At 46.9% G+C, this 12836-nt stretch overlaps 1 protein-coding gene across 1 annotated transcript in view; it reads right to left on the bottom strand.

Moving 5' to 3' along the window:
- lrp8 (low density lipoprotein receptor-related protein 8, apolipoprotein e receptor) overlaps positions 1-12836 on the bottom strand; it is a gene marked incomplete at both ends in the record, with an annotated part of 139979 nt that overhangs the window by 30686 nt on the left and 96457 nt on the right. Inside the window, 2 exons of the mRNA XM_080532884.1 lie at positions 243-365; positions 2291-2668. Of these exons, the coding sequence (XP_080389010.1) occupies positions 243-365; positions 2291-2668 (501 nt within the window). The remainder of the gene's footprint in view (positions 1-242; positions 366-2290; positions 2669-12836) is intronic.

Below are 12836 nucleotides of genomic sequence, written 5' to 3'. Positions count from 1 at the left end.
TTGTAGCAGTGCACCCACACACATACACACATGTGCGCACACACGCACGCAGGCAGGCACACACACACACATCCACACATGTGCGCACACACTCACGCAGGCAGGCACACACACACACACACACACACACACACACACACACATACACACATGTGAGCACACACGCAGGCAGGCAGGCGCACACACACACACACACACACACACACACACACACACAGACACACTTATAGCGGTACACCCACTGTTGATGCAGCCGGCTTCATCGCTGAAGTCAGGACAGTCGTGCACCCTGTTACACTGCTTGGTGCCATGGATACAGGAGCCATCTCCACACTGGAACTCATCAGGACGGCAGGTCAGAAGAGCTGTGGTGGAAGAGAACACGCACAAGCACGCACACACACACACACACACGCACAGACAGACAGACAGACACACAGAACAAGCGTTAATTTACCAGCACATCATCCAATTCTCTCTATCTCCACAGATCCAACCCGAGATCCTGTCGGGGAGCAAATTATTTCAGCGAAACCGAGAGCGTGTGTGTGAGTTTCCTCTGGGTTTTGCTCCAACTTCCAGTGCATTCCAATTCACTAGTAATCAGTCATAGATACAACTCCCCCCTGCACCAGAAAAATCCTCAGAAAATGAGAAGCGGGGAGGTATTTACTCACTGTCCGAGGTAAAACACACATCCGGGACTAGGCCCGTCTGTTGTTTGTGCTGGTCTAGCAGTGGAGGGGGGGGGGGGGGGGTGTTATTCTACTTTTTAACTGCCTCTTTTATTATTCATGCGGTGTACTTCAGAGGAAAGGAGGAAGGCCTGCGCAATGTCGGAGGAGGGATGCACGGATGCATAACTTACTGTATCCATGTAAACATACTCAAGTCTCCCGAAGAAACAACAAAATAAATAAGAAACTGACGCATAAACACAACTCTTATTTCCTTTCTTTTTTTCTCTCACTCTTTCTTTCTCGCAGACACACAGACACACACACTTTATTGTCTCGCACATACCACTCATAAAAGCCCCCCCATGGTGCAGCAGTGCCCGTACTCAAAACAGAAGCACAAAGCCCCGCCCCCCTCCTCCGCAGGGGACGCATAATCCTACTGTATCACAGATGTGCTGATCCTATCACAGGCAGCGATTGGGATCTGAGAAGAGCTTAATTCGGATAAATCTTCAGGATGAATGTGGCAGCAACATCCGCAACAACACGACTACTACTGCTAGTCCGTGAAGAGGAGGGAACCAACTAGAGAGAGGGGGGAAGAGAAGAGAATGATGTTCTAGTTCTCATTTACATTAACCTCTCGCCGCCAGCTACACTACTGCATTGTCTCGGGATCTGACAAACATGTTCTGACTGATGCTTCCAATAGTCATCGTGATATCAATCTAAAAATAACTGGGCTTTTTGTAAATACCAATCAAATGCATGCTACATGGACAATCTCTCCACTGGGTGAAAAAAGAATGGCCTTTATACTGTATGCACAGTGTATTATATTAATGTATATATTTATTGGATTTATTTTCCACTTCTATTTCATGTTAGGCAATCGTGAGTGCCTTGCAATGGGGTTGACAAATAACATGTATTTGTATATTATTATTATTATTATGATTATTATTATTATTCATGTTATAAAAGCTCCTCAAACCTGTGCATGCAGTGTGAGTGGTGTGTCTGGTCTGTGAGTGGATGGGGCAGAGCACATTGTGTTCCTCCTGATTGGCTCTGAGGACCCTAACCACCCTCGCTCACACTCAAGGACTCTTCACTGTTCCAGACATCACATGGTTGCATGGCAACCCCCCCCCCCCCCACACACACACACACACACACATACACACACACACACACACACACACTCACTGATCGCCATGGCGATTCCAACACAAGTCTTCTCATCACCATCATAGAGGTCTGAGAGGCTCTTTAACATGCAAACACATGCGCACGCACAAGTGCGGACACACACACACGCACGCACACACACACACACACACACACACACAAACACACACACACACACACTCACACGCACGCACACACACACACACACACAAATCTACACGTCGTCATCTCTCAAATTTTTTTAGCAGCAAGGTAAAATAAACCCTCTCCAAAAGTGACTTTGCCCCTGGCGTTTTACATCCATGTATGTCACATGCATCCCACTACAACCACCCACACACACACACACACACACACATACACAGGAGACTACATCCCCCAGTATGTCCCAGGCCCCTCCCTCCCCGGGGGTGACTTACGGCAGTTGGCCTCATCAGACTTGTCCTTGCAGTCTGCGTCCCCGTCGCACTTCCAGTTGAGGTGGACGCACTCCCCGCTGCCGCACTGGAACTCCCCCGCCGGGCAGCGAGGCTTCTGGGGCTCCGTCCTCCGGCTGCAGCGCTCCATGGACTCGTCCGACTTGTCCACGCAGTCCGGGTCTCCGTCGCAGCTCCACAGCGCCGGGATGCACTCCGAGTCGTTGCAGCGGAACTCGTGGGGGCCACAGGTCAGCGCGGGGGAGCACTTCTCCTCATCGCTGCCGTCCCCGCAGTCGTCATCGCCGTCACACACGAAGATGGGCGCCACGCACTTCCGGTTCCTGCACTGAAACTCCTTGGCGGGGCAGGCCTTGGCATCTGGAGAAGAGAGAGAGAGAGAGAGAGAGAGAGAGAGAGAGAGAGAGAGAGAGAGGGTGTGAGAGAGACAGATAGAGAGAAAGAGAGAGAGAGAGAGAGAGAGAGAGAGAGAGAGGGTGGGGGAGGGCGGGGAGAGAGGGGGGGAGAGAGAGAGAGAAGAGAGAGAGGGGGGAGAGATAGAGAGAGAGCGAGAAAGAGTTGGCTGAGGTCTAGACATCATCAATGTGCGAGGTAGTACAAGCTGTATGCAAAGATATTCAGTCCACACAGGGTAGGGAGCCTCAGAGCTGAAGAGATCAAGAGAGGAAAATGGAGTACATTGGACAAAAACGCACCAGAGGCAAGAGGAAATAAATAAGAAGCAGAGCAGAGAAGAAAGGCGTATTGAGGGAGGTGGTAGAACCTGGAGCGAGAGTGCAGTATAAGATCACACACACACAGGACACGAGCACAAAGCTTCTGTGCAGACAGAGAGATGTTTGGAAGAGAGATGAGAGCAGCTGTCTTTGAGCAAACAGCAGGCTCCTGGTGTCTGAACCACAGTCAGTCTACCTCCAGGCACTGTGCCTCCGGGGCTAAGTGCTAGCTGCTAGCGCCATGCTAAAGAGAGAGAGAGAGCAGAGCAGTTGCCTGTGTAACCTACCCCGTGTCTGGGTAACCCCATTGATTTCTCTTTGCTAGCCCAGATGGCCTGTGGCCTAGCCCCGGCTCCTACGACTCTTAATGGGTTCCAGTACGCCGCGGTGAAGCGGCGTGCCCATTCTTAATAGGGTCAGTTGAACTGAAGGTATAACTGCCCTGTGGAGCCTCTGAAGGTATTGAGTTTTAAAGTATTTTTATGAAGAGGCCTCGGCAAACACACAGACATGGGGGTGAGAGGGAAGGTCTCATATAAACACACACACACACACACACACACACACACACACACACACACACACACACATAAACACACATGCAGTCATACACACACATACACACACACACACACACACACACACACAGAAACACACGCACACAGTGTAGTGCTAACAGAGTCAAGACTACAGTAAGACTGACAGTATAAACACGAAATTATGAAAAACATCCATAAACATGAACATACCCTCACACATAATCACTCAGAAACATGCTACCTTCCACCCAAGCACTCACGTACTGAACACTGCTGACTGTTCACAATAGATGATGAATACTACTTTAGCCTTCTTACCTATTCAAGATTGGTGTGTGTGTGTGTGTGTGTGTGTGTGTGTGTGTGTGTACACTATGCACCCACAGCAAAATGCCTCGATCCAAGAGTGACATTCTCCCATTTTCCCACAGGACTAGATCAATGTGATTTATATACAGTGTATTACAGTGTTGTGAGGGAAAGGGCATATGTGTCATTCCACTTTCCAGTGTGTACTTTCCAGTGTGTGTACTTTCAAGTGTGTGTACTTTCTAGAGTGTGTACTTCACCACTACAGTTTGCCCCCCACCTCCTCCCACGCCTCACACCAGGGGCTGATTACAATAATAGCCAATTGGATTTGCTGCTCGTTTTGTGGCTGCATACTAATCACCCCTCTCGTATTTGGATGATTTAATTAAGTCAACAAATAAACAAAGAGGCAATTAGAGGATCAGATATTTTCCTGGTCATCCCAGTGTGTGTGTGTGTGTGTGTGTGTGTGTGTGTGTGTGTGTGTGTTTGTGTGTGTCCTGCTGTCTGTCTGTGTGTGTCTGTGTGTGTGTGTGTGTGTGTCCTGCTGTCTGTCTGTCTGTGTGTGTGTCCTGCTGTCTGTCTGACTCTGTGTGTGTGTGTGTGTGTGTGTGTGTGTGTGTGTGTGTTGTTGAGCAGGGTGAGAGATTGTTGAAGGTGAACAAGCACATAAGATATGCATTGAAAGTGGGTTCACACAGCGCAGTGCCCACTAGCAACAACGTAAAGAGCTTTAAGATTGAGAAAAAAGCAAGATATACAAATTGTGTAAGCTCTGAGGTGGTAGAACCAGAGGCTATAGTGTAGTATAAGTGTGATTAAAAATAGTAAAATCCTAGGGATAGTTTCACAAATGACTATTAAACTACTATTAAAGATATTATTTGTCTTGTTAGTGACTGTGAGCTTTTGTGCATGCTGGCTATGATATGTCTCTCTTGCTCATAGACAGCCCATACTGTACAGCAGGGTAGGCTAGTGGATGCAGAAATTGGAGGACGGGCTCATTGTAATGCAACGGAATGGAATGAGGAATGGTATCATAGACACACTGTAATGAATGGAATGGAATCGATTTCATGCATTACAATGAGCGCCTCCTAAAAATGTCTACCTCCACCAGCCTCCCCTGCGATACAATAATAACACCTTGGCCTCGGAAGCACAGAGCTCGTTTGGCCATGTTATGCCAACTGTAAACAGCAGCAGCCGGTATGGTATCATTTCCTCTCCTCTCTCTCTCCTTCGGGAGAATGAGCGAACACAGTATTCAGAAGTGAAATCTGTAGAAGAGACCTGAGGTCAGCGGCTACTGCTAGCTACAGTATCAGGGGAGGTTTCCTACTCTCTCACATCGAGAAAGTCAGATATCATCAACCCAAAACACACACACACACACACACACACACACACACACACACACCTGAACTAACACACATACATGTACTCACACACGCACTTCACACTGAGGTGATATCACCTCTAAGTCTAAGCTCCCTTCTCTTTCTCTCTCTCTCACTCTGTGTTCTCTGGGGGGTATCCCTCTACACAAGATCGTCAGAGAGGTGCAGAACACAGAGACTGAAAGCAGAGGTACAGGGGAGCAGGGTAACGGAGCTGGGAATAGGGGAAAAATGCTTTCTAAATGCATAGCTGGATTGAAAAAATCAGGTGTAGTGCTGAGGCACAAATGTGTACATTTCAAGCCTGCAAACTGCGACACTTTAAATGAATGTGCAATAACACTATGTGCAATATGACAACCCTAGTCGTTTTATCTGTACAGTATAGTATAGTGGATAGTGTACATAGCCTTTATTTATGTAAACCAGCTCCTTTCCCTTCTTGTTTTTTTAGTTTTTTTTTTTCTTTCCTAGCACCAGGGGAGCCACCCCTCCCAAATTTCGTTGTTTGGTACCTGTACTATAGCAATGACAATAAAGACCATTCATTCATTCATTCATTCATTCATTCATTCATTCATAGTAAAGAAGAACACAACGTTAAGTTGCTGACCATTGGAAACCTAGGTACACCCAGATACTCTGATTTTTAAAATGTATTTATTGGAAAAACCGTTTGAAACCAATTTTTTTTCAATAGCCTAATTGGAATTCAATTCACTTCAGGACCTTCAGGACCTGTTGGCGATAGCTTCTGTTCTGTCCTCCCTCTGACCAAACCTCTGTCCCACCCTATCCATCCCCCGGCCTGGTACTGGACAGGCAATAGATGGAGCAAGGCGATAAACACACATCACTTCGACCTTGTAGAGAGACACTATTGAACTCAGTTGAGTAAAGCAGAGCACATGATCTAAAACACACACAGGGATACACACACACACACACACACACCGCACGCACGCACGCACGCACACACGCACACAAACACACACAAAAACACCATTACGCCCCCCCTCCCCCTAACTTTCTGGAGCGTGATATCAAATAAGACACTGTGGTTTAACACATCAGCCGAGGAGCCGTGGCCACGGAAACGCTCGCCAACGAGCCACGCATCAGCAGGCGTGGTCTCTGAAACGTGAGCGAGACGTCGATTAAATGCCCACAAACACCTGAACCGTAATGAGAACGCCCTTCAGCCACGCCTCAGAGGACGCTGGTCTAACAGGAGACTGAGGCTGCAATTCACAGCCTTTCATAGAAGCCTAGCTAGTGGTCATAGATTACCTTTTTCTTGCTATGACTGATGGGATAGATGATTCACTTACATAGACAAACACAGAATATTTGCTGTAAGTCGCTTCGGATAAAAGCCCTCTGCTAAATGGCAAAAATGTAATGTCAATGTAAATGTCAATGGAGCAGACAAACAATAAGCTATGTACTTTCTATATGTATATACATATATAATCTACCTCCACCAGCCTCCCCTGATGTAAATACTGTATACTGCAATACAGTACTACATCAGGGGAGGCTGGTGGAGGTAGAAATCGGAGCACGGGCTCATGCGCGGAACGGAATGAGGAAATGGTATCACATTTTTTAATATGACCCTGTCCTATGATTTCTACCTCCACCAGCCTCCACTGATTTACATACATATACAAGTATCAATGTAAAAGAAAAGCCCCGGTGGATCACGCAGTATGTATCTTGCTGGTGAATAATGATGTTTATGACAAACTATCTGTCGCCATGCAGCATCTCTGTAGAACGAACAGCTCCACTCCACCCGGCATGTCCCCTTGGCCCCCCCTCTGTGGTACCCCGGCAATCCGGCATATTGAGCCATTTTGCAGCAGCGAGCTAATGTAGCATTTACTGGGAAGCACCATTATACTAACTTAGCATCATTAGCACGCATCAGAGAGACGGCTCCCCCGCGGGGGGATTCCCTGAATCTGGAACAAGGCAAATCCATGATGTACGGCTCTAGAGCCATAGGAAACGTCAGTAAATCACTTACTGGGCTAAAGACTGTGGAGGCTTTGGAGGGTAGGGGGTAGGGGGGAGGGGGGAGGGGGGGCAGGATTCAAATGTTTGTGAAGCAGCCCATGTACATGTGAACTACTGACAGGAGGGCCAGATGGCCTGTCTGCCTGTATGTGTGTGTGTGTGTGTGTGTGTGTGTGTGTGTGTGTGTGTGGACCCACATTTGCGTGTGTGTGTGTGTGTGTGTGTGTGTGTGTGTGGACCCACATTTGCGTGTGTGTGTCTGTGTGTGTGTGTGTGTGTAATGTAGTGTGTGTAGTCAGACTGTCAGTCAGACACCTCTTCAGAGTCCCGGGGGAGGCGTTTATCTGCTCGTTGACAACGTCACGCCTTTGAAGCTGAAGCCGGAGCACAACTGGCTCTCAGACGAGTCCAGACGCACCATCCCACTTAAGGGGAGATATGATGGCAGCCGTCAGTGCTAACAGCATCACAACGGCTTAATGTTACCAGGCTAGGGAGAGGGAGAGAGAGAGATCGAGAGAGAGAGAGAGAGAGAGAGAGAGAGAGAGAGAGAGAGAGAGAGAGAGAGAGAGAGAGAGAGAGAGAGAGTCGGAAGGAACGTTGGAAGGGGCGCTTCCTCACGTTTACATGTCACAAGAGCCTTGTCTGACTGTATGCTGCTGTGTGTCCAGAGCTGCTTACTCCAACACTCTGTGTCATCGTGTGGCAGAGACAGGCAGCGTCTGTAGGGACGAGTCAGTAAATGGCGGCTCAGAAGAAAAAGAGCACTTAACGTGAGTGGCATCCACCAGGGTGTGTTCTACTATTCTCCCACCGTGATGAGAAACACTGAGGAGGCTCAGGAGGGATAATACCCCTGGACAGCTCAATCACTGGCATCAGAACAGGGAACATTCATAATACGGTGTGTGTGTGTGTGTGTGTGTGTGTGTGTGTGTGTGTGTGTGTGCCAGTGGCCCTGGTGGGATATATGCCAACCTCTTAGGATTGGAGGAAGAGACAGCTATGGAATACCAGAGGATGACGGGTTGGTGTCTGGTGTCTGGTTGGGCCGGTGTTGAAGAGTTGATTAATTCATTCATTTCACAGCGACTCAAGCGATAACTGTCAGACGGAACACAAGAACTGGAACGCTCCCCCTCGTTCTGTACGGTCAGGGGCTAATTCCCTCATCGATACCCACCCCCCCTTGCATTTATTACTGGATATTAATTGCATTTCCTTATAAAACCTAGCGAGCAGTAAATCTATGAATGCATTAGCCAGAGCGCCAATGTAGCGATTCTGATGAAGGAGCCAGATGCAGCTTTGAGACGGATGATTAAATCTGTACGATGAACATGTAGGAAAAGCGTTCTACATTACAATCCTCTGTTAATGACATCATTATCATTCTACATGGCTCCGTCAACACGGGCTGCTGTGATTCGCTGTAATCACACTCTTCAGCTACTTTCATGTTGTGGTTCCTTCCTACTATAATCAGATTAATACTTATTAAAATCTAGCTCTCTCACTCTCCCCCCACCCTCTCTCTCCCCTTCCCTCTCCCACCCTCTCTCTCACCCTCTCTTCCCTAGCCCTGAGGGAAAACTGTAGAGTAGCTGTGGTGTTTTAGGTTTGGGTTGTTAGGGTTGTTGTTGTTGTTGTTGTTGTTGTTGTTGTTGTTGTTGCTCGGCCTCACGGCAGCACAGCAGTTTCATCTCTGTGTGATAAGATGTTGGCGTCAAGCGAGGAGGAGGAGGAGAGGAGAGGCAATGAGAGAGGAACAGCAAACGAGGTGATGTTCTCAAAGCTATCGTGGAAGCTCTAAAGTCTAAAACAACTGCCATCGCCTCCGGGGAAAAGAAGCAAGTGTGTGTGCCCGCAGTCCATTACACCTACGCAGGCCCAGTGTGAAAGGATTAAGGGGGAGTTAATGGATGGACTGTCCCAGGGAAAGTGAAGCAGTTCACATACCCCCAAACAAACAAACAAACACGCACACACACACACACACACACACACACACACACACACACAGAGACACAGACACAGACAAACACACACACCCACACAGTACACACACACACACACACACACACACACACACACACACACACACACACACACACAGTACACACACACACACACACACACACACACACACACACACAGTACACACACAGTAAGATCACACAAGCACACAAATACTGCGCTTCCTCTGTAATTTATAACGGTGCGTGACTCTTCCCAGCTTTCTTGATCCGTTATCAAATAATGGGATGGAGGCTGACGTTCCTGTAGTGCAAGCTAGACAGGTAGCTGGCAGAGCTAGAGACACGCACACACACATACTCTCACTCAGACACGCTTAGACTCAGACTCAGCCCAGGACATAGCAGTGTGTTCTTGTGTTTAGCTATACATGTTGTAAGTCTATTTGTAGCAATGTGTTCTTGTGTGTAGCTATACATTCAGTAGAGTCTATTTGTAGTGTCTATCTAGCAGTGTGTTATTGTGTGTGTAGCTATATATGTTGTAAGAGTCTATTTAAAGCACTATGTTCTTGTGTTTAGCTATACATGTTGTAAGAGTCTATTTAAAGCACTATGTTCTTGTGTTTAGCTATACATGTTGTAAGAGTCTATTTGTAGCAGTGTGTTCTTGTGTGTAGCTATAGATTCAGTAAGAGTCTATTTGTAGCGTCTATCTAGCAGTGTGTTATTGTGTGTGTAGCTATACATTCAGTAAGAGTCTATTTGTAGCGTCTAACTAGCAGTGTGTTATTGTGTGTGTAGCTATATATTCAGTAAGAGTCTATTTGTAGTGTCTATCTAGCAGTGTGTTCTTTGTTCAAACCTCAGCAGGCTCCCTAAGAACTCCCTAAGGGCCAGTGTGGGTCTGCTATGGATATAAGCTGCTACTCTAAAGCAGAGGAGTTAAAAGTACTGTAAAGCATTTGCGTGTGTGTATGTGAGAGAGAGAGAGAGAGAGAGAGAGAGAGAAAGAGAGAGAGAAAGATGGAGAGGCTAGATAGAGATAGAGGGAGAAGTAGAGGGAGAGCATGATGTGTGTTGGCAAGGACAATCCAAACCGGTGTAGGTCAACATTGGGTGGTGTGTTAATCCTCTTATACTGCCACACACTCGCTGTCCTAGTCTCATTATAGTACACAGACCTGCAGCTTGAAAGGGCCACTCATCCATCAAAGAAATGACACACATCACTCTACTCTAACTCACTGCGACAGAAGGCACCTGATGTATTAGTGCAGACTTCTAGGGTGATTGTCATTCAACATGAACAAATGAGTCATTATTGAGCCTGCAAGTGGCTGACTCCTGGAGGACACACACACACACGCACGCACACGCACACGCAAACACAAACACAAACACACAGCTCAGCCAGATAAGAAACACACACACCCTGTTCAGGATGGAACCTCTCTGTCTCACAGATGAGACACACACACGCACATACACACACACACACACACACACACACACTCCCACACACTTTGAGGGGTATATAAAACAGCCTTTTGATCAGTGCATCCAGTCATCAACTTGAAAGCTACAGCATCTCCTTATTTCTCCCATATTGCACTGCTCCCCCCCCCCCCCCCCCCCTCGCCCCAATCTCCCCCTCTCTCTCTAACTTCACCAATAGCCTCCCTGGTTAGCACCAGCATCCAGTCATCAACTTGAAAGCTACAGCATCTCCTTATTTCTCCCATATTGCATCGCTCCCCCTCCCCCCCCCCCCCTCCCCCTAACTTCACCAATAGCCTCCCTGGTTAGCACCAGCGGGAGGGCCTGTGTGCCTAAATGAACCTGATTCAACATTATCATAAATTAAAACTTTGTAACATTTCTTCAGAGGGCTTTTTTAAATCTAATAAAAGCCCCCCTCAGCCTGTGCTGGATGCATGTTTAATTCAACATATGGTTATGTTCAATTAGTGCTCCAATTTGGGCTGCCAGAGGGAGGGGGAGGGGTTGTAGATAGGAGGAGAAGGGTAGATAGGAGGCATACAGAGAGGGAGGAGGGATGGGGTGGGGGGGTGGGGGGGCAGGAGGATTTAAAGATGAGCACAGCAAGTGTGAAGGTTTTACTGCTTTGTAGAACAAACATATATTTTAAAAATGTGTTTCAAAGCATTGCTGTGGTACCAGGCAAATCTACAACGCGTGAGTTTAGAATGATACGGTTCTATCTCCGTTTAGGGTAGTTCAGAGATATTGAGCCGCGTCAAAGTTTTTACATCCCATTATGTTTTGTGAGATGGAACCTTTGTATTTTAGGAATTACTAACTCAAAAATGTCAACATTTTAAAAATAACACCACACAGGCATTAATAAACACCTAATGGATCAGATTCTGTAAAAAAAAAAATTGACAAAAATTGAGATAGAACCTTATAATTCTAACGTCACGAACGTGTGGTTGCCCTCGAGTAGCCCTGGCACAGGACGAAGAAAGAGAAAGAGACGGAGCACAACGATATAGTACGTGTGTGTATTATTAACTGTGATTCAGTAACAATGGCTAGCACAATGCAGGGCAAATGCAGAGGGCTGAAGACTCTAGTGATTGGAACCGCTTCACCCTCCTCCATCCTGAGGAGGATCTCTCTCTACGTCTTCATCTGCGTCCGACTCCGCAATGATATTATGCGATCGGCCCCGCGCACGTTCATCTCCTAAATGATAGATCAAAAGCCCATTCCTACCGGGGGTTATTACCTTCCCCATACAGCTCACATCATACACAGACCTTCCCCATACAGCTCACATCATACACAGACCACGTCAGGCAGGAAATCAATTATCATCAAGCACTGCCGTGAAATATTCCTAAAAATGCAATAACCAATCTTCCTTTCCACTTCAATACCAATTGAAGTGAGATGAGATGAAAGGCAATCGAATATAGAATAATAAATGCCACTTAGCGGACGCTTTAATCCAAAGCGACTTACTTGTCGCAGTGAGTGCATAATGGTCACAGCAGGAATCGAACCCACAACCTAGAGCTCCGTGCTCTACCAACTAAGCCGCAGAGGACTACATTAGCTTTTACAGCTTCAATCGTAAGATGTAGGGACTACAACAAGTCACAACAATTACTTATTAAATTATAATTCAATGTGAACAGTAATACAGCAAAAAAGACAACAATAAACTGGGCCTTGCTCGACTTGCTAACCAGAAAATAATAGAACAGAACAGAACAGAATAGAATAGAATAGACTAAACGTGTGGTGAAAGTGCCTGCCAGTGTTAATACAAAGAAATTAAAAGAGAATAAAATGTGTGGGCATGAGTTATCTTCAATCTGATGAGTACAGACAGAGAGGGAGAGGGAGAGAGACTGAGTGGGGGGGGGGGGAGAGAGAGAGAGAGAGACTGAGTGGGGGGGGGGAGAGAGAGAGAGAGACAAAAAGGCAAGCACTCTATTTGTTTGGGATCCATACCCATTATGAAGAGAGATGAGTTGCTATGGCCACCGCAGGTGATCGCTTTGATGACCGGATCAACAACATCGCTT

This window comes from Nansenia antarctica, assembly GCF_963989245.1.
Source record: "Nansenia antarctica genome assembly, chromosome: 1".
Classification (NCBI taxonomy): Eukaryota; Metazoa; Chordata; class Actinopteri; order Argentiniformes; family Microstomatidae; genus Nansenia; species Nansenia antarctica.
This window is presented reverse-complemented; position numbering and strand designations above follow the sequence as displayed.